Raw genomic sequence first — 22,737 nt, 5'->3', positions numbered from 1 at the left:
GACGCTACAGACTCACCTGAGCAGAGGGGGAATCCTTAGAGAACAAGCCAAGGAGCCCTCTGCCCAGGTGCACTACTATATACCAGTGACCGGAGTAATGATAGAGTGACTGCATAGCGACGGATGACGGATGGAAGAAGTCAGGCGTCGCTAATGGATCCTAGGTGAGTGTCGAGTAGCCCTTGAAGCTCCGGAGAGGCAGGTTTGGGACCGTGATGCCAAGGGAGGGGCCCAGGCATCCCTAGAAGGCCTAAGAAGGGCTTCGGGAGGTCCAGGCTGGCTCTGGGCGTCTCCGCTTGTGACCGTGACCGTGACAACCGGAATCGGAATCGGAGTCGACTCCGGGTGTGTGACCGTGACGTGACGGCCGGAAACGGAGAGGGAAGGCGTGGAGCGGAAAGGGAAGGAGTCTGGTCTAGCCCAAGGGCCGGGGAGTGTCGAAGAGGACCAATGGGAATGGCGGCCAGCCATGACCACTGGAGGGTAGCGACAGGGGTCACTCGGAGACGTCCCCGGGACGTCTCCAGAGAGGTGGAGGTGTGAGGGCGTGCAGCCTGGGGCGCTGCAGTAGGCACGAGCCTTAACGGCAGTAGGCCTCACCCAGGGGAAGGCCCGATGACGGGGGGCCGTGGTGGCGGAGTGGAGAGCGGAGCCATGGCAAGGCTTAGCCATCCGAACATAAGCCCGAACGCTGACATGGGTTGGGGACACCCAAGAGGTCCAGCAGGTAGAGATCATAGGGAGACCTTGATAAGTGACAGCCCAGAGAGGCTAGAAGGCCATAGGCTCAAGGTCTCGGAGGGAAGTGGTGCGTCCACATCCGGAGAGGTCTCCGATGGCATTAGTGATCCCTGATGGTGACTCCGCCGGCGGAGAGACTCCCGGAAAGGGGTGGCCAGGGAAGTCGAAGACTGAGGATCACTGGATGTGGGATGTGGTGCGGGCAGTGGAGGGAGAGCGTCAGGGTGCGGAGACGCGGAGACATGAGCGGAGACGCGGAGACGCGAGCGGAGACGCGGCGCTTGATGGGATCAAGTGACGGCATCAGGGTTTCCCCTGACATCTACCTCATGTCCGACCCCACAATCTCGACTGCAAACTTTGTCTCAGGTGCCTCAGGTGGGTCTCATAGAGTTGTTGTTGATAGATCTGCAAATCTGATTTGTTGCTGATAGATCTGCAACGCGGCGAGCACTTCGCAATGAACAACCATGCTATGGCACTTCTGAGAATGCAAGATTCCCTGTTGATGCCCCTGTGTTTCACAATGAGCTACGACATTGCGTGTCAATATTCTCAGTACGTTCGTCTATAACTGCTTGTGGCTTGAACTGAGGACATACAGCAAAATGCATTGTAAGAAGACGGAGACAGACATCGCGACGAGGGCACAACTTGGGGCACAGGGGGGTCAGCAGCAAAATAGCCGCAGTGATTGAACTATTTAGCGTAGGCGGTGTCTTAGCTACATTGATGTGGCGCGATGAGGCGATGTGTCCTTTCCAAGTCCTTTTTTCACTCCTTTCCTCCCAGACCAGATGAGTCGCAAGAACAAAATGACATTCGTTTTTGACGACAATCCATATGACCCAGCAGTCGATGAAGGCTTTCACTATAGCTCTGACGGTCAGCGCACGCACACCACCTTCTCCAACCCAGCTCCGCAAAAACGGATTCGACCCGAGGCTGTGCACTCCGATGCTTATGCGACATGGGTGGATCCACCGAACTTCAACAGTGCAGAGCTCGAGGCGGTGGCGGACAGTATGAGCTCAGAGAATATCATTCAGCACCAAATACCAGCGCCGGAAGAGAGCAGGAGGATGCGCTATGTGAGCTCGGTGAGGTTTTCTTGTTCTGCGGTTCCGGAACACATTGCTGACTATTGTTGATACAGAAGGATGATCCGATGGCTTTGTGGCGAGATGTCAAGGCCGATTTCTTGGACGGCTTACTCCAATCAGAGGGTCTCGGTGATTTTCTCGAGGATCGCATGTGCAGTTGCTGTGCAGACAAGATAGAGAAACAATGCCTGTTTCGCTGTGCGCAATGTGGTACCTTGCTGCAGTGTGAAAGTTGCTTGCGGTCACGACATGAGCGGAACCCTCTCCATGTCGTATCGGTGTGTTTTTGTCTGCTGACTGATATGCAATGACTAATTAGCGCTCAGGAGTGGACGGGAGCTTTCTTTACCCGAGTTGCCCTGCATCGTGTCAGCATTCACGACGACTCCCCCTGCAGCCTCAATCTCACATACCAGCTCGGACATCATGGCCAACGCTGCGATCGACCGACGCCTGCTAGAATCCTGGTTGTTATAGACATTCGGGGCATATTCACCCTGAATGTGCAGTTTTGCGACTGTAGCAAGAGCTTGCGCGCTGGGCTCATTGCGCAGTTGATGAAGGAAAGCTGGTATCCAGCAACAACCATCGATCCTTCGACCTGCGCTATGTCAGGGTTCGGGTCGGGCCAACGGGCCCTATACGGCCCATCGGGCCCTCACCACCCTTAGAGCCCTAGGGCTTGACAAGCCCTCATAATTCACAAGCTCAAAGCAATGAGCAACAACACTAATATCCCAGAGAAGGGACATAATCACGGATCGCGCTTTAGTCAGCCATCAAGCCATCATGACCCGCCATCAGGGATCATGATGCGCCGCCGGACGCCCTTGACAGCGGGCCCAATCGGCCCTAGACAACCACAGGGTCCAGGAGGGAGCTCCTTACTGTTGCATTGCCAAACACTCCTTAGTGTCGACTTTGGCATGGCTCCTTTCCAGAGGAATGGTCCCTGGGCTCCTAGCGGAGCGACCAGGGACGACCAGAGACATCCCCTGCTCCCTTCTGATCGACCCTCAGCGGGCCCGATCGGCCCCTAGCGCCCACAGTATATAAAGACTAGAGTATTACTCCTGTACCTTAGGTTTAGCATTGAAGTCTCTTCCTTTGAACCCTACTCCGGCCTGGTCCCCTAGAGCGGGGTTGCTGCGACCATACCCCAGGAAAGGGGCGTCTAGACGACTTCCAACACTCCAGGCTAGCTTGCCTCATTGACCTGAGCCCTTGGTTGGGCTGGACAGCTCAGGCTCTTGTCTCTTATGTTCACCCTTGTCCTAGCCACTTCTTCCTGCTCTCTGGCCTCAAGCTCTGGGTTCCCCTGGTACGGGGCGATGGGAGGGTGCGGGCCCGATCGGGCCCGCATGTCACGCGTCACACCGCGCCGCCACGCGGTGTCTAGGAGCCACAGCGACTCGTTGCTCCAGGAAAGGAGATATGTCGCCCCTTGGACTGGCAACCCTTCTCAAGCGCTCCAGGGGTCTCGGGCCCGCAGCCCCTGTTGCGTGGCGACTCCCCCTCGACCCCCGAACCGTCGGGCGTGACCGCGTTACGTCACGCCCCGCCCGAACGGCTTGTTCAACTGGCCCAGCCTATGCCTTGCCCTATGTCTTGGGCACCAACTCTACTAGGCAGCACTCTTTGGCTATGGACTCGTTCCCTTCAGCAGGGGTAGGAAACTCTAGACGACTACTCGTATCCTGTGACACCGCTGTCACACAACGTGACAGCGGGGCGTCTCGAGTCGCCCCGAGTTGTCCCTACCCTGCTCTCTATTGCAGCAGTGGCACCATCTACGCTGCCTGGTTGCCGACCACCCAGCTATGGGGGTTGAACCATCTTTCCCACACTTGTCAGACTGGCAGGAGACCGTCACGTGGGCCCGGGCCGGCCCCGTTCCTGACAGAATGCTAAACCTCCTTTACTGTCCTTCTTTCAAGTGTGGGGCGCTCTCTGGAAAGCTCAAGTTCTTGGAGCATCCTTTCTGTGCTGAACGACCACTCTATGTGTCGGCACTTCGTCCAATGGGTTGAGGAGTCATCCCTTTTGTCTTGAAACTCCTGGGAGCCAACAAGTCTTGCTCCATTCGTCCTATGGGTTGAGGAGTCCGCCCCTTCGCGTTAAAACTCCTGGGAACAGGTCAAAACCTGCTCCACTTGTCCACTCCGGTTAAGGAGTTCTTCCATACCTTCTGCGCCTAACGACAAGACGAAACGACCCGATTCGAACCTTCGATCACCGACAACGACAAGGGACCGAATTAACGGGCCCTTTCGGTTCAAATCTACCCCGCCGCCATACTCGCGGGCCCGACAATCCGTCTGTTTTGTTCTTGGTGTGCGTTCTTAGGAGACCTTGTGCGGCCCGACTCGAAGTCTGGCCTGTCAATCTACGGGCCCGATAACCCGTTGGTCCGAACACAAACCTTTGTTTCTTTCGCCCCTACTCGGCAAATTCTTTCCCTATACCCTCTTCTTTCGAATTCTCGTACCCTGGCGCCGAGGTAAGGAATATCGGCTCCCCAGATGTCGACTTCTGGGCCGCAACTTCTGTCTGCCATGGGGCGTCCACTCCGGTGAACGGCGCTTGAGGCACGGGAAACGTTGAGTCCGTCCCCACCTCTATAGCAGCCAAGGAGAGTGGAAAACCACTCTGGGAGCGCTGGGGGAAGAAGCAGACCCAGGCTCTTTTCACTAGCAAGAGACCCGTCCCGTGCGCCCGAAACGTCACCCCTTTCCCAACCGTGGGAAATTTCGTTCAAAGGTGCTGGCCTTCAACCAGACAAACCCAAAACCATGCGAATTGATGTTCAAACCCTCATACGACTAAGATGATGGGATCGATGACCTGAATCGGCCCGATTCGCCCACATCGGCCCGACCGGCCTGACGGGCCCCGACGAACTGACGGGCCAAATCTGCATATACGAAAAAACAACGATGACCCCTGGAACGGGGTGTAGCTGCACAATGGCGGCGAAAACCGGAGACAATAACACCCCAAAATTGGAGGCTGGACAGAGGGATGGCTAGGTGTCGTCATAGCGACCCCATCGCCTCTGGGCTTCGACTGGCAACGAGATTGAACATTGCATATGCGCGGACGCACTGGACCGGACCGGGCTGAAACTACGCAAACAGGAGAAGCTACGAAAGGTCTAAAAACGCGCAGCCAATGCTCAGCATGTAATTGGAAGCCAGTGTTCGGAAAATGTGAACAAACCAAACACCCCGAGAAACCGGGGCGACCAAGCCACGCCGACTCGAGATGAGTCGTTCCAAGGGAGGGGGCGATGTCACGGATAAGACCCGGCCCGTCCGCTCCGGCGCTGGTGTCGGGCCATCGCGGGCCCGTAGCACGCAGCACGTGATGACAGGGAACATGCGCCCCAGTGGGAGGAACGCACACGTGGGAAGCACGTGACCGAGAACGACGCGTCGAGCCGTCGCCGAGCCCAACTCGACACAAGGCGATAGGGGAGGAGTGCTAGGAGGTTAGGAGTAGCGCCTGGCCCGCAAGGGATGTCCGATCGTCCCCTCTGCGGCTAGGAACGGGAGAAATGGGGGAGACTCAGAAGCGTCTGGATGTCCGATCATCCCTTGCAAAGGCGCGCCTGGGGCAACAGGCGATGGGGAGGAGTGCTGGGAGGTTAGGCGCAGCGCCTGGACCGGATGGGGTGTACGACCACCTCCGCTTCGGCCAGGAACGGGGAACGGGGGAGACCCAGGAGAGCGTCAGGATGTCTGATCATCCTTTGGGAGGACGCGACTGGGGCCTGGACGCGAGAGAGGAATCGACTAAGCCCTTCGACGAGAAGGCATCTACATGCGAATGACGAAATTTTTTTCTCAACAAATCGGAATTGAATACGGAAATCGGACGATAAAACTCGGGACGAGTTTCGCCTAGTGGGGGGGTGATGTCAGGGTTCGGGTCGGGCCAACGGGCCCTATACGGCCCATCGGGCCCTCACCACCCTTAGAGCCCTAGGGCTTGACAAGCCCTCATAATTCACAAGCTCAAAGCAATGAGCAACAACACTAATATCCCAGAGAAGGGACATAATCACGGATCGCGCTTTAGTCAGCCATCAAGCCATCATGACCCGCCATCAGGGATCATGATGCGCCGCCGGACGCCCTTGACAGCGGGCCCAATCGGCCCTAGACAACCACAGGGTCCAGGAGGGAGCTCCTTACTGTTGCATTGCCAAACACTCCTTAGTGTCGACTTTGGCATGGCTCCTTTCCAGAGGAATGGTCCCTGGGCTCCTAGCGGAGCGACCAGGGACGACCAGAGACATCCCCTGCTCCCTTCTGATCGACCCTCAGCGGGCCCGATCGGCCCCTAGCGCCCACAGTATATAAAGACTAGAGTATTACTCCTGTACCTTAGGTTTAGCATTGAAGTCTCTTCCTTTGAACCCTACTCCGGCCTGGTCCCCTAGAGCGGGGTTGCTGCGACCATACCCCAGGAAAGGGGCGTCTAGACGACTTCCAACACTCCAGGCTAGCTTGCCTCATTGACCTGAGCCCTTGGTTGGGCTGGACAGCTCAGGCTCTTGTCTCTTATGTTCACCCTTGTCCTAGCCACTTCTTCCTGCTCTCTGGCCTCAAGCTCTGGGTTCCCCTGGTACGGGGCGATGGGAGGGTGCGGGCCCGATCGGGCCCGCATGTCACGCGTCACACCGCGCCGCCACGCGGTGTCTAGGAGCCACAGCGACTCGTTGCTCCAGGAAAGGAGATATGTCGCCCCTTGGACTGGCAACCCTTCTCAAGCGCTCCAGGGGTCTCGGGCCCGCAGCCCCTGTTGCGTGGCGACTCCCCTCGACCCCCCGAACCGTCGGGCGTGACCGCGTTACGTCACGCCCCGCCCGAACGGCTTGTTCAACTGGCCCAGCCTATGCCTTGCCCTATGTCTTGGGCACCAACTCTACTAGGCAGCACTCTTTGGCTATGGACTCGTTCCCTTCAGCAGGGGTAGGAAACTCTAGACGACTACTCGTATCCTGTGACACCGCTGTCACACAACGTGACAGCGGGGCGTCTCGAGTCGCCCCGAGTTGTCCCTACCCTGCTCTCTATTGCAGCAGTGGCACCATCTACGCTGCCTGGTTGCCGACCACCCAGCTATGGGGGTTGAACCATCTTTCCCACACTTGTCAGACTGGCAGGAGACCGTCACGTGGGCCCGGGCCGGCCCCGTTCCTGACACGCTACTTTCGAAGCCCTCGACCTCTTTCGAGACCTCAATGTCGTTGGGAACATCAGTGTGCACGACTTCGTGGGGACATTAGAGAGGAGAACGGATGCTACACGGTTAGGAGATACCCCGGTACGTTCATTGGGACGATGCTTGAGAACATTGGTGCTGACTAGCCCGGCAGGAGCGATACAAAGCATTCAATACGATGAGAGAGGGGAGCCGTAGTGGTAGTATTTAGCCTAATTCCAGTAGATGCACCTAGGAAATGCATTGCCTAGAATACTAGGTACAGCCAGAGACTATGTACACCTAGAGCTTTAGCCTAGTAAGTCTCCCTAGGCCAAAGCATTATTTTAATAGGAATATATATTATTCCTCTTTTTCTGGTATTCTATTACCTAAGCTAGTGCACCCATTTATATAATGTTTTTAATGTGGAACCATTTTTGATTGCCATCAGTACTTTTGATGGCTATATTACAATACATCATTTTTGTCCAAATTAGGATTGTTATTGACACAGGCCTTCCCAACTATATACCGGGTCATCGGCCTGAAGAAAAGGAGTTTAAAGTATTATATATGTATCAATATTAATATTATAGGTATTATATAACCATTTATTCAATCATTGATGCTATATTGATCCAGATACCCTGAGATGATTCTAGCCTAGACCACTGGGTACACCTAGGCTAGGTACATTTAGTATCCTAGGCAATGCATTTCCTAGGTGCATCTAAGCCAGAAGGCTAATTCTTACACCTATGGGTGGATGGGTGACGATGAGCCGCCAATTTCGGTTCCTGAAGCGCTGCAAACGAGCAGGAATCGGCCACCACGAAAAACCCTTTTGAAGCTGTGGGCGCAGGGGAGCTAGCGACTGCGTGTTGGGCATGCCCAGAGCCTGACTTCAATTTGCCGGAAGATTGGGCGTTGTGTCCGCCAGAGGATAAGTGAGTGCTCTCCCTTGAGGATTGTTGTCGCTCTAACATTTTCGTTTGAGGTTTCTCTACTCGCTACTGCTAGCGCTTGATGCAAACTTCCGCCTTAAAAATCGTATTCGAGCCAATGAGCGAAAGGATCCATCACTGGGGTCCGGCTGGGGATACTTCGTGGAGAATGACGCTTACAAGGAGCATCTCCGCGACTATGTGGCCGAAACCGACGTAAGCACTACAACTTTGGTGATGAATAGTCCTAATATGCCTCCAGGTCAGCACCTGTATTGCGTTTGCTGCCCTTATGCAGAAAGAAACGCGGCTAACAACCGGGCTGCGTGTTTCTGGCGTTGGGGGCTGTGTTTGTGGTAGACATGGGGTCGTTAGGGCCCAAGGTTTGGGCGATTTGCAAAAAGGCGAGCGGTGAGTTATGTGTTAATAGCTTCTATCGTTGGAGCTGACCTACCTGCCAGGTACGCCAATATGGACTACATTCTGATGCATGCTTTGGGAGACACTCGCGTATGGAAACTGGTGTTGTCGTACGACATCGCCTGTCAATGGAAGCAGAGGCTTCTCATGCGTGTGGCCGATATGGTGAAGGAGGGAGGCGTAAAGAGCTTGGACGACTTCGAGTCCATTCAGTTTGCGCTGCCTGTTTGGCATGCGGCGGCGCACGACATCAACTGTCGAGAGGCGCTGTCGTCGAGCCATGCCCCGGGAGTAGGTCGCACGGATGGAGAAGGCATCGAACGAACTTGGGTGGTCCTAAATCCCATCGGTTTTGCCACAAAGGAAATGGGGGAGGGCAACAGGCACGACACCATCGAAGACAAGGTCGACCATCTTAATTTCGAAAAGAACGTCGGGCAGGGTATGGCTTAGTTGTTTCCCTGCTTGTGCTTGGCTAACGGCGCTATGTCAGGGGAGAGTTTGGCTCGCAAGCTCATAATTGCGACCGCAGAACAGGACTGACAGATTCGAGACTTCACGGGCATCGACTGCACTCTTGAGCCGGCTTTACGTGATGAATGGCAGGCCTATGTGGAAGAGTGGCAAGCGGATAGCTCTAAGCCCAACCTGTATGTTGTTGCCGGGGGCAAGGAAGGTCAGAGGTCGCGCAAAAGGTCTTACATCGGCTGACTGTGGTTAAAAACTGTAGCGGGACCTTCCGAAGCCGAGGTTGCGGCTGAGCTCAAGAAATCAGGGGTAGAAGAGGCGCGAGAAGGTCGAGGGGAGTTTATTGGTGAAGCTACGACGGCGGTGGCCTTCGTTAAAGGCCTAATGCAGTTGGAGGCCCAAAAGTGCGTTAATGATTTGGTGCAGAGATAGATAGCTTCTAATACTTGGAGTAGGCGGCGTATCAAGGCGGAAATCAAGGGCAAGACTGTCGTTACGGCCGAGCCGAAGCAACCAAATCGAAGAGCTCCATGCTTCGTTCTTCAAGAAATTGAAGACCATCCAACGGCATCAGGAAGTCTTCATGCCTGGCGTGTTGGTTTTGCGAGCCAGAGAGGAGGAATGCCGCGACCCTGACATCCCGCCAGTCAAGGCAGAGGACGTGAAGCTGTGGTTTGCCGCGGACTTGACGGAGTCCCAGCGAAAGTGGGCCTGCAAAAAGGGTGTCGTCACAATCGAGGCTAAACTCCGACGGGCGCAGTGTGGTGATGCTCTCACCAAGATTCACAGCCTTCTGTACTCGAAAACCCATCTCGTTTATTCCCGAAACGAGTTCTCAGTCGGGCAGCTCGCGTCTACCCGGGCAAACACCCTGATTGGGCGTGTATCAGACGAGCTGTCCAAGGAGGTGGGGAAATATCGGCAAGCTCTCATTGCTCTGAAGCGTTTGGAAGGCCCGAATTGCGCCCCGGAGTTCCGAGAGCTTCTGGACTCAGATCTGAATGTGAGATCGGAGACGGAGAGCGACGCTGCTTTGAGGCGTCAGCTGGGAAGGATAGGATCTTCGCGTCCTGCTTGAAATGAACCGTCTTCAACGTCGACGGGGGAATCGGCTGGCGTTTCTTGGATTTGGAAGTCTTTGGGAGGGGATGAGGAAGTCAGGGTTCATGACTGTACGTCATTTGCTCTCTGTGTTATGGATACATAGTCCTGACGCTCAACAGCGGTACGAGTGCAATGGGCCAAAGCCCTTGCTCGCAGGGATCGTTGGGTGGAGGAGGAGAGATTGCTGAGGGAGGAGATGAGGCAGGTGCTGCGTAGCATCCGTGCGACCGTGGTACAGTGGGAGGCGCGAGGCCAACTGCGAAGTAATGTTGAGCCGGCATTGATGGCTGGATTGAAGGCGTATGCAGATCGACAGGCTGCTCTTCATCGCGAGATTGGAGAGTGCTTTTTCTCCTTGTGGACGTCACGGAAGGGAGTGGCTGGGGCAGTTGTTGGGCGTGACGCTGTGGTCTATCGGCGCATACTAGACGGACTTCCCGAAAATGAGTTATCTAATCAGTTAGTAGTACAGTCTCGTTAATCTAATCATCGACACGTGAAAGGATAGACCGGCAACGGTAAAATCAGTGCATTTTGATGCCGTCAGTGGATTCTGTTGATACCGTCAAGAAATCAAGGTTATCACCTCCCCCATCAATTCAGGCAGCTGCCGAATGGCCGAGGTCAGCGCCCGAAGTGTTGTGCCTCACCCAAGAGCATAAATTAGGCTATATTTGCCAGTAACAGCTGGCCCGGTGGGAGCTGGCAATTTAGGCAATGGTATTTCCAGCAGTTGCTGGAAGCAGAGGCTAAATAGTGCACCTACGGGTGCCTTTGCTGACCTCCGCGACTATCTTGAACGGTCCGAGGCGGCGGTGGGAGAACTTCTCCGAGGGGCGAGTCGTCCTGATGTCAGAGGCATCCAGCCAAACACGGTCGCCAACCTTGAACTCCGGAGACGGAGTGCGTCTCCGGTCGTAGTAGCGCTTATACTCTTCCTTGGCCTTAGTGAGCGTGGCCTTGGCTTCAGCAACCCCAGTGGCCATTCGGTCGCGGAACTCGTTCACAGACTCCATAGCGGAACGGACTCCGGGTTCAAAGCCCATGCGCGGAAGCCGTCCCGTGTCTGTCATGAAGGGGACTTGCTGCATGGAGGAGTGAACGTGGTTGTTGTAAGCGAACTCCGCGGCCGGAATCAGCTCATCCCAGTCGTCCTGCTGATAGTTGGTGAAGATCCGCAGGTACTGCTCCAACTCCTGGTTGACGCGCTCTGTCTGACCGTCGGTCTGCGGGTGGTACGTGGTGGACGTGGCAGGCTTGATGCCGATTAGACGCCAAAGTTCTCGGGTGAAGTCCGCAATGAACTGCGAGCCGCGGTCGGAAACGTACTTCTCCGGAGTCCCGTGGTGCCGCCAGACATTCCTGTAGTAGAGGCAGGCCGCTCCTACTGCATCGACCGTTGTATGGCACTCCGAGAAGTGGGCGCGCTTTCCGAGGGTGTCAACGACGACCATGATCGTGTCGTACCCATGGGCCTCGGGGAGCTCGACAATGAAGTCGACAGAAACGGTATGCCAGCGTTCCGGAGGCGTTTCCGTGGGGTGTAGCTCTCCGTGGGGCAGTCTCTGGAGTGCCTTGGTATGACAGCACAAGTCACAAGTTGCAACGTACCGGCCGATATGGCGAGACATTTGGGGCCACCAGTAGTTCCGGGAGACCAACTCCAAGGTCTTGAAGCGACCTGCGTGTCCGGCGACTCGAGTGTCATGGCAGAGCTCGATGATCCGTCTCCGGAGGTCCTTGTCCTTTGGTACGACGATTTTCCCTTGGAAGTGGAGGAGGCCACCGGAGACGGCCCACTCGTCGGAGCGTGATGAGCGGGGGCCTCGAGCTTGACCTTGGACCTTAAGGAGTTGCCGGGCCGCTAGCACGACGGGTTCCTCCAAGTCAGGCTCGCCAGAGAGGGCGTCACGAATGTCGCCAAGGAGTTCGGAACCAGGACCGGAAACGGAAACGCCCTCGAGTGCGCGGACGTGGAAGAGCTCGGGTCGAAGAAGGACAACGTCGGAGTTGTCGGAATCGACTCCATGATCGGGTCTCCGAGAGAGGGCATCACCAGGCCTGTCTCCGGTTGAGGTGCTGCGTCTTCCTGAAGTACTCCAAATTCTTGTGGTCAGTCCAAATCTCGATGGGATGTGCGGCGCCCTCGAGGAAGTGTCTATATTTTTTGAGTGCACGGATGATCGCGAGCATCTCCTTGTCGTGGATTTTGTAGTTGCTCTGGACATCATTTAAGCTTTTGGAATAGAATGCTACAGGGTGCCACTTCCCGTCCGGGGCGGATTGTGAAAGAACTGCCCCCGTTGCATAATCAGAGCTGTCCGCCTCGAGTCGGAAAGGCCGTGCATCATCCGGAATCGCCAAAACCGGTTCCGAGGTGACCGCATCCTTGATTGCTTGGAACGCGGAGGCCTCCGCGTCGCCCCAAGTCCACTGCTGGTCCTTCTTGGTGAGCACGAAGAGTGGTCGCGCAAGGGCCGAGAAGTCCTGAATGACCCTGCGGTAGAAATTAGCGAATCCAAGGAACTGCTGAATGTCCTTCTTGTTCTCCGGAGTCGGCCAAGCGGAGACGCCTGCGATTTCGACGTGGTTGTGGGAGATGATGACTCCGAGGTACTCGATTGACGATTTTTTGAAGTCGCACTTCTCCGCTCGGAGGTACAACTTGTGCTCCCGGAGTCGCCATAAGACCTTCTGAACAATCTGCCGGTGTTTCCGGAGGTCAGAATGGGCGATTAAGATGTCATCAAGGTAGATCATGACGTCTCCGGAGAGGATAAGGTCCTGAAAAATGTCATTCATCATCGTTTGGAACGTCGCGGGAGAGTTCGTCAGGCCGAAATACATCACCAAGGGCTCGAACAAGCCTCGGTTAGTCCGGAAAGCCGCTTTCCACTCGTCACCTTCCTTGATCCGGACGTTGTTGAAGCCCCAACGGACATCGAGTTTGGTGAAGTAACGAGCGCCATTGAGCCGGTTGATGAGGTCGTTGATCAACGGAAGGGGGTATTTTGACGGTCATTGCATTGAGTGCCCGGTAGTCCTGGACGAAGCGGAGTCCGCCATCCTTCTTTTTTACAAAGAAGACCGGAGACGCCATCGGAAACTTAGAGGGGCGAATCCGGCCCATCGACAGCCCTTCTTCGATGAACGCGTCGAGTTCGCGTTGCTCGAGAGGCGAGATGGGGTACACCTTGCACTTGGTGGGCTTAGCGTCGGGAACGAGTTCGATGGCGTGGTCCCAGGCTCTCCGTTCTGGTAGCGTGTCGAAAGACTCCTTGTTGAAGACGTCCTGGAACTCCTTAGCCCAGTCCAGGATGTCAGAGGGCGGAGGGGCAGAGTTCCTGGCAAAGGCTTCAGCTAGACGCTGCGAGACGGTACTGCCAGCACGTATCTCCTCTGAGGGGCGGAACGAGGTGTAGAAGATGCGGTCACCATCTTCAAGCTGGCCATCGTCCTCGTCCTCGTCGGAGTCCGGCGTCAGATCAGGCAGACCGGAATCGCCATCGGAAACAGAGTCGTCTCCGTCGTCGGGGCCGGAGAGGTCCATGGCACAAACCGAGGGGAATGGGCCGGAGCGGAGACGCTTCTGGAGCGACCGGAGTCGCCGCAGCTCAGTCCGTTCGACGCGCTCTTCCTCCCAGCACGTCGAGCAGTTGCGGGGGCAGTGTGTCATCTTGACCTCCTTGGTTTCCCAATTGATCTCTGGGTTGTGTTTCCGCAACCAGGAATACCCCAGGATGAGGTCTTGCTTGCCAAGATGGGTGACGGCCAGTTGGACTCGTTCGGCGTGTCCCTTGTAGCGCAGGACTAAGTCCGCGATCTGTTTGATGGAGCCTGCGTCATTGGGAGTGCCATCAACATTGAAAACTGGAATCGGCTGGTCGAGGGTGCGGACCGGAATGCCATTCCGAGCGACATAGTTTGTGTCGATGAAGTCGGAGGTGGCACCACAATCAACCAGACCAGAGAGCGAGAGCCTCAGTGCGCTAGTGGTGGACTCTAGCTCCAACGGGAGGTGGAGGGAGTTTGCCCCAGGGGTAGCGGCGACAGTGTACTGCTTGGGCAATTTCTTTTCCCAGGCAGTGAGGCGACGAAGGACAATGACCGGAGTCGCAGGCGGAGTCGGAAACGGAATCGAAGCGGGGGCAGGAGAGGGTATGTCTTTCGTTTCAGGCTCGTTGTAGGGCAAAGAACTGCATTCATCATACAAGGAGGCAAAACGATTTATGGACGCGAACGAGGGCACACCAGTCACTCGTCGCGGGGGACAAAATCCTCTCCGGTCATCGACTCCGCTGCTGTCTCCGGCAGGGCAGCTGTGTCCGTGTAGCGGGCGATCAACTCCCCTAACATCTCGTCACCGAGTTGTTGGATCACCTCGTCGAGGATGTCCATTGAGCGGACATCGGCGGGGAGGGGGCAATCCCGGGCGAGATGGTTTGGGTCGCCACACCTGAAGCAGGCGCGACGAGGGGCACCCCGAGCCCTGGTGCGATCCAACTCCATAGGGACGGGAGCTGGAGGCGTCGGAGCGGGGGCGCGGGCCGCGGGTGGCACGACCGGAGCCACCGGGCGGAAAGGCGCCGGAGCCGGGATGCGGTTGACCGGAAACGGAGTCCGAATCAAACCGCCTGGCGTCTTGGGGGCGGCTGACTTGATCAGCTTGGCCCGGACCAGGGCCTCGTATTGACGGAAGGCCCGGGTGCGCCAGCTGAGGTAATCCCGGAGGTCCGGGGGGTCGTTCGAAGACGTGATTCTGTTGTTGATCAAGGGATGAAGTCCGTGGCGGAACTTGGTCACCTTGACCAATGCGTCTTCGAATCCGGCGAGGTCCATCAGGTCCTCAAAGTCGTCAGTGTACTGGTAGACATCCTTTGTACCCATGTGATAGGCGGAAGTCTCCAGTTTGGAGAGAGCATGATCTTGCTCATTCTCCTCGACGAACCGGAGTCGAAACTCGGAAACGAACGAGCCCCAGGACGGAAACGGAAACGGGGCTTTGCTTCCGTGGCGCTCCGCCCATTGCTGAGCGGGTCCTTCTGCCATGAACGACATGGCATAGCGGACGGCCTTTTCCTCACTCGCCTCTCCGTTGACCACAAAGGCCTCAGGGGCAAGCCGGGCGTAGGTGCGGACCGCGTGGAACGCGCGGCCGGCGCTTCCGGTCGCCGTTGAAGGTGAACGGGGGGTTTGGTCGCAAGACCAATTTTGAGGCGAGGTTGATGTCGCCAAAGAGGGCTTCGGAATCGCCCTGGACCGGAGTCGGAGTCGGAATCGACGTCTCCGGCGATGGTATTTGGGGTCCACCAGCATTATTAGCGGCGGCAGTGGCAGCGGAAGCCTGGTTGGTGAGTAAAGCAAGGGCCTCAGTTAGGCTATCGATTTTCGCCTCGAGTGAGTCCAGCCGGTCGTCTGCGGTGGGAGTGACTCCGGACGGCATGACGGGTGCGGGGACCACAGGAGTGGAGGAGGAGGGGACAAGTGGCAGAGGCGGTGACACCGGGCGCAATGTCATTGGCGGCCGCCAGATGACAGGATGATAGGCAGTATCTCTGACAGGCCGCATGGCGGACCCAACGGGCGGTTCCATAGGCGGCCAGATTTCTTTGTCTAATGCTTTGTCCAATTGCATAATATAATACATGTCATCTTGCATGTGCTACTTGGACCGGGAGCAGACTTCTCCGCTCACAAGTGTGACACGCAACACTGTTTTGCCGCTCGGTGTGCAAGAATCGGAGATCGTCCACGGCTTGGCCGCGTGACCGGCGCTCCGGATCGGTGTGACTCATGCCGGCCTCTCATGCCAACCTCGATGGTCCCACTCACCACCTTGGACCACAGCGCACACGTAGAAGGGCGGTGATGTGGGGAGGAATGCTGGATGATGTGGGGGAAGTGTAAAAGAGGGGAAGAGACAGCTAGGGATGGAAGGTGAGTGGTGAAAACCACCCAGTTTCCGCCAGCTCACTGTCACCGCCCTCCTACAGCCAATTCTGGGCTGTTCCCCTCCATCCTTTGAGGGGCGTCCCGGACGCCCCTCCTCTTTCCATATCTCGGCGACTGAGATCGTTGAACGCGCCGTTGGTGCTCCTCGGCCGACACAGTGTCCAAAGTGGGCTCAAAATTGCTTGGGCCACTCCAGGCGCGTTTCTCGGCCGAATCTCTCCAAACAGCGCCCTCATACTCGGTACCCCAGAGGCCTCCTGTCCCGCGCAAACGGCGGTCATCGTCTCGCGCGTTCCCGCCTGCCGAGACTCACCATTTCCGACTTCCCCCGTTGACCCCGTGCTGAATCCTTGGCCGTTTCGCGCCAAACTGCAGCGTTTAACGCCAGCGGGATGTCTCTCCAAACGCTGAAAATCTCAGCGCAAACGGGCGAGCGGTTGTCCCCCGGGGCCCCGCCGCCCGCTCGCCTCATCCCCCTCCCCTCGTCCGCTAACAGTTGCAGTCGATTGCGCGGGGCTGCCGCCCCAGCCGGGGCCCAGCGTCGCACGGGACCCGCGCTCAATGCCTTGGGCGGAATGGGCAAGCACTAGGCCTCTCTTGCGGAAGCTGACCCGTGCAGCTGCTGCCCCGTTTCCTTCGAGAACATGGGCAGTTGAACGACCATGTTGGCGCTTCCTGCGCCACGAATTCCGGCCGGAATGAACGGGAAATAAGTGCTTGGGCGAGAACGCGGCAATGGACATGTTGTGCTGGTCCACTGGCACATCCAGCTGGTAGATCTCCACTGAATTCAACACCAATAATGAACAAGGGCAGCGCTTTGCCCGAGTAGAATTTGACGCCCGTTCGCGGTCGTGATGGCGTGCGGTGCCCGCCCGCAGTGGCCATTGGATGCAGTAACCAGCTCCACGGACCACCCGGTGCCTCCCTCAGATCTACCAACCCCAAGCCCTCGCCCTCCTTCCTGCCGGTTACACACTTGTGGTCGTTGTTTGATGATGGTGGAAACAGGAGGTCGTGTTGAAGCCGCGCTCAAGCAGCGGATCATGATCCAGCATGCCTTGTGTATTCAATGCAAGAAATGGCTCGGTGCGCAGAGTGCTGTACCGGCTGGTCCGGAGGCGCCGGGCTGATGGGCTGATGGGCTGACGGGCTGACAAGGTCCCCGGGTTATCCTAATCTCGGTAGCGTGATTGTAATGAATCAATACATGTTTTTCTTTGTTATATTCTGGATCGACAGCTTCACAAAGAAATAACAAAGAAACAGTAGGCTCCCGTTGGAACCGCCGTTGGGTCTGCCACATGGGCTGCCACATGGGCTGTCAATTGGACTGCCATCTGCCGGCCGCCATTGACATTGTGCCCAGTGTGACGAGGGCGGAACGGACTCGTACTCCGAGCCTGAGTCAGCGCCCGAACCTGGCAATCTTGTCCGGTTGATCCCGTAGAGAGTTTCTTCTGCTGTAAGGGCAACCCCGGAGGCCTGAGATCAAGGCCTAGCAGGGGAGGATCCAAAGCGTGAACATTGGTAAGCAAATACAAATGAAGCTGACCTAGCAGGGGAGGATCCAAAGAGAAGAAACTCTAAGGGTCCGCCTGCTAGGGAGCTGACTATATACTGCTTGTCCGTAGCTGCCGCTGTCGGGCACAGAAAGCTTGGGTGGCGTCGCAGGCAAGGTCCCAGGGCGACCGTTGGGAGGGCGTTGACGGATCGGTGATTGTGCGGGCAAGATGGAGGGCCGGACCGGAATCGGACCGGAATCGGAGACGTCTCCGAGGGGCTGAAAGGGAGGTTCCCCTGACACTCGACCTCGACCTCGACCAACGTTCGCAGGTGCTACTCGTGCTGGTGTAAACACTACCATCAACACACCGCGTGCTTTTGTGATGGGCAAGAAGGGTAATGGTCCGCCGGGTACACGGGGCTAATACTACTCACTTCTCCATACCTGCATTTCTTTCTTACATCTTGAAACCTAGAATTTTGATGTCAACCAGTGGACTTTGAATAATCTACGATACCCTATGTTAGTTTCTTTAATAAACTCTTTGCTCACTTGTCTTGTTGGCTTATCAGTCTCCAAACCTTCAAATAAATATTGCAGCATAAGTACTAGAAGTTGCAGCATAAGCACTACAGCTACAGCATAAGTCTTATATGTTCTTGAAAAGCTGTAATATATGTGCTATAATAGCAGCATAGGCACTATTATTGTAGCGCAGGGACTCTGCTCATATTATGAAGTCAAGTCCCAAAATTATTGCATTTACAGTAGTTTTATTGGTACTTTACTGCAACATAGGCCTTTTCATGTCATCTCTTCAAATTAGAATGATGAGCCCAGTGGGCTTGTCATTCTAATTTGAAGAGATATTTGGGATTGGCAGGTGGGCTGCGCTCGTCCGATTCTGGTTCCGACTCTGGTCACAATCACCGATCTGTCAAAACCCTCCCAACGGTCGCCCTGGGACCTTGCCTGTGACGCCGCTTGTATTTGTGTACCAATGTTCATGCTTTGGATCGTCCCCTGCTAGACCTTGATCTCGGGCCTCCGGGGTTGCCCTTACAACTGGGACTTATGTGGCATTGATTAGTGATTGCCTTTTTTTTGGAAGAGCAGTTAAAAAAACAATAGTCCCTGTATTCTGTATCTTTGTATGGGTTAAGCTGTAGCAGATTATGACAGTAAGTACCTAGCTATTTGCACTACCTAGATGAGGCCATTGCCTACAGGCATGTAACTTTTTTAAATTAGAAATATCTTATGAAGGTAGTACATATGGTCATGTACTTATTATCATGGTCAGCTACAGTCAAATTCAGCAAGAATGGCTTGCAAATGCCTTGATGAGCTTATGTACTTGACTTGAGGGTATACTGGTATAACACTATACAATAACGGGAATTTACTCTACACACCAGTAACCTTGGGTAGTTTGATAGCTGCCCGGATTTTGTCCTAGTAGTCATGTGTTTTGGAAAGTGGGGCAGAATCCGGGCAGAGGCCTGTTTTCTTTTTTTTTTCTAAAAACAAGAGGCCATATATGCCTGGTCACAATGGCGGATTGGTTTATGCTATCACATAACAAACCGGCTCAGTTCTGACAGAAAAAATCGCGCACCTGTATGTAAAAGTTGCGCAAGGCTCAAATGTTGCACAGCTGAGAATAAAATGCAGACAATTGCACATCGGAGTTTGATATGAATTCAGGCTGCAAAAGTTAGTTTAAAAAGTACTAGTTTTTAACCAAATTTTCTTCTGCCACAAACAAATAGTTTTTGCAAGACAAAAGTTGGTGAAAAAACCATAAATTTTCTAATAGACTTTCCAAAAGAGGAAATTACTACTTTTGGAATGCCTTTTCGCAGTTCAAAGACCAATGGTTTTCTTTCTAGTTTTTTTTCGCAAAGAAGTCCATTGTTAAAGGGTTTTACTATAGTAAAAACTAAAGGAATTCTTTGCTTAAAAACTTAAAAAGAAACCGAAACCCTTGTTTTTCATCTGTGAATAAATCATTTTCCTTTAATTGTGTGAAAACTTGAAAGAAAACCATTTGTTTTTGATCTGTGAAAGCCCCTTCCAAAAGCAGCCATTTCCTCTTTCAAGAAAGTTGATCCCAAAATCACTCGTATTCTTACCAATTTTTCTTGTACAAAAACAACTTGTTTTGAGTAGAAGAAACTTCATTCATAAAGTAGTACTTTTTAAACTAGCTTTTACCACCTGAATTTACCTCAAACTCTGATGTGCAACATACGATGTTTAGCACACAGCATACAGAAGTGGGGGGCAGCGATTCACATGGGAGTGTGGATGGAAGAAACGATTGACATGGCATGTGCAACACGGCATGGTCCGTGCGCGCCATGTCAATCACGGGCAGATTGTCCCGCCATCCCCAAGTTTTTTGCTCTTCCCCCATCTACGCTCCTACCGTTATTCTTCCTCCCTCCAGGTGCCTCTTGATTCCACTTGTTGGCTGTGCCGTCCTAATGACTGCTCATCTTGCTCCGCCATTGAGGTCGCCTTCTTGAAGGCTCTCCTCCCGTTCACTCGAATTGGCGACCAGCATACTGTCGGTGGCTCAGCGCTCAGAGCCTTCCTCCTCGACATCCAATAGCTTCATGGTGTCAAGATGCATGCGAGGCGCCGGCGGAGGAGTGTGGGGATTCTGTGAAGGGTTGGACCACACCAAGTGCGTCACCACCGTCTTGCTGTTTTCACGACCCCTAACCTGTTCGATAGGGGAGCCAAGGGGCTCATCTCATTCATAGGACAAAGACAGGGGATGTATTTGCAACCAAATGGCAATGTATATTCACATGCCGTTCTTGCTCCTAACCACCATGTCCTCAACTCCCGACACCACACCCGCCGCCCTCCGCGCAGAGCTGCAAAAGATTGACGACAACATCAATGAACTACACGCTCGGCTAGCCGCCACCCTTGCCTCCCGGCGCTGTGTTGTGGACCGACTCCGAGCGGTAACCTACGACGGCATTCTGAACTTGCCATCCCAAATCGTAGGTGAAATCTTTGACCATTGTACGCGGCCAATAAGAATTGGATGTCGTGATACATACGCCCCACAACGAACTCTGACCGTCGTATGCCGCGAGTGGTGCCGCGTCGCACTCTCCTTGCCTTCTTTGTGGTCCAAACTTTCCATCTATAATGCAGCAGACCCGTTGCGGCAATACTGGCTCAAAAAATCACGCAGTTACCCGCTCGAACTTGAAATTGGTGATTCAGAGGCGCTCCCAGGCCTTATGGAGGAGGTGGCCCTGCGACTGGCCCGGTACACCGGTGCTTTTCATGCCCTTGTGAAGCCGGCACCGACGTTCGATGAGTGCCGAGGGAAGTTCGTGGGTCTCCAAAGCTTGACTCTGGAGAGCTCTGCATGGGCTTCCTGCAATCTGGCCACGGACCCTCCCCTCACCCTTTTCGCCGATGCCCCAGTACTCCGCGCCGTCACCCTGGCCTTTGTCCGGCGCGAGCAGATTGTGCTGCCATGGGAGCAGATCACCACCTTCTGCGTCAGTGGCGTCGACCGCGCTCATGCTTACGACTTCCTCAAAAGCATGCCCCAGCTGGAATCACTCACGATGAGCGTGAGCCGGACAACGCCGGATGATGATGTCAATCTTGTCTATAACACCGGAGGTAATGCCCGCGGCATCAGGGCGCCTGATGCTTTACGGGCATCAGGCGCACCTGGAGCATCCTTCAGATGCATGCCGCGTGTTTCCAGCAAGGTAGTACGGAAGATGTCATTAGTCTGACAATCAATTTGATCCCTTTCTCTCCTCGATCACGCGTTTGATCTCCCTTTGTGCTATCATCAGTGGTGACGCGCATCGACAGAGTGGATTGGTGAGGGGTTGCTGCAGCATGGCAAGTGGTGACTCTCTCTCTCTTTGACCACCACTACTGATTCAGACTTTAGTTTCAAGTTATCCATGTCTTCACAGACTCCAAACCAACCTGCAGACAATCGCTTCAAACCCTATGATGCGTCAGATTCACGCTATACTGATGTCAAGGGCAAGCCACGCAAACCCCGCCCTGCTCCACCTACTCAAGCTCCAACAAGCGAAGCTGGCCACAGCTCTGGTGACCGACCAGCCAATGCCTCCCCATTCCACTTCCAGTGCTCCAACAGTGCACTCCGAGTCCCCTCCTCAACAGCCCAGGCCTCCACAGTCTCGCATACCCCGGCCACGCGTTGATCATAATGCGCCGGGGCCATCACGCCGGCGCTCGCGCTCACGTTCACCTCGCCAGGCTGATACTCCAAGTCACGAGCACTCTGCTCATCGGAGGTCTCGTCATTCGCGTTCGCGTTCGCGCTCTCCGGCCTGCCGGTCTGGAGCCCGGAGCCGGTCACCAACCACTACGGAGACGGTCCCACTCACCGCAACCGTCAGGCCGCACCAGTGCCTGGCCACCAAAAAGCAATAACTCATATCAAACCCCGCCATCGACATTTTATCCCCAGCACATCCTCCGACCTCCCACTACTCCCACCCCTCGTCAACAGCTGACTGGCCAACGACCCCCGGCGTCAGCATCGGCCTCAGAACGCGGGTCGGGGCCTGCGTCGGGACCCGCGCGCGGCCCAGCACAACTGAATGCGGTGCCGGGGCCATCACGAAGGCCAGCGCAAGCGCCGGAGTCGCGGACGTTCATACCGGGGCCGGGTTCGGGGCCGGGGCGGGGGCCAACAGCAGGCTCAACTCCAAGCCCAGGGTCAGGGCCCGCACGAGCACCATGGCAAGCGCCACGGCCATTGCCCAGGCCACCTTTTGCTGGTTCTGGGCCGGCTGCGGGGCCGGCGCTGATGCAAGCCCAAGCGCCCGGGCAAGCACAGGGGTTAGCACAAGGGTCAGGGCCGGCACTGAGGCAAGTGCAAGGGCCGGCCGCGGGACCGGCGCTGACGCAAGCGCCGCCATGGCAGGCGTCGGGGCAATCGCCCGGGCCTTTACCGGGGCCCACTTTCGGGCCGGTACCAGCGCCGGGGCAGGCGCAAGGACCTGCGGGGCAAGCGCTGGGGCAAGCGCAAGGGCTGGCGGCCGGGCCAGCACCCGCGGGGCAAGTGCATGGGCCAGCACTGGGGCAAGCACAAGGGCCGGCGGCCAGGCCAGCACCCGGGACGGCTGCGGGACCGCCGCTGACGCAACCGCCGGGGCCAGGTGCCGGGCCAGCACCACAGCGAGTCCCGGGGCAAGTGCATGGGCCGGCGCAAGCGCCAGGGCAAGCGCCGGGTCAAGCGCATGGGCCAGGGTCTACT

At 55.7% G+C, this 22,737-nt stretch overlaps 1 protein-coding gene across 1 annotated transcript; it reads left to right on the top strand.

Annotated features, from left to right (window-relative positions):
• Nucleotides 1-6,796: 6,796 nt before the first annotated feature.
• On the top strand, nucleotides 6,797-9,965 carry MIND_01114200 (uncharacterized protein; the record flags this gene model as incomplete). Its single annotated transcript, XM_037367705.1, has 11 exons — nucleotides 6,797-7,001; nucleotides 7,069-7,175; nucleotides 7,875-8,002; nucleotides 8,053-8,215; nucleotides 8,262-8,410; nucleotides 8,461-8,861; nucleotides 8,913-8,918; nucleotides 8,973-9,095; nucleotides 9,150-9,291; nucleotides 9,343-9,485; nucleotides 9,535-9,965. The coding sequence occupies 11 exons, from the start codon at nucleotides 6,797-6,799 to the stop codon at nucleotides 9,963-9,965; spliced, it is 1,998 nt and encodes a 665-aa protein (XP_037215537.1).
• Between the last annotated feature and the right edge of the window lie 12,772 nt (nucleotides 9,966-22,737).

The sequence above is a fragment of the Mycena indigotica genome (assembly GCF_014461135.1).
Source record: "Mycena indigotica strain 171206Taipei chromosome Unknown Mind.scaff0010, whole genome shotgun sequence".
Taxonomy (NCBI): Eukaryota; Fungi; Basidiomycota; class Agaricomycetes; order Agaricales; family Mycenaceae; genus Mycena; species Mycena indigotica.
The sequence above is the reverse complement of the archived record's forward strand: the minus strand, read 5'-3'. Positions and strand labels throughout refer to the sequence as shown.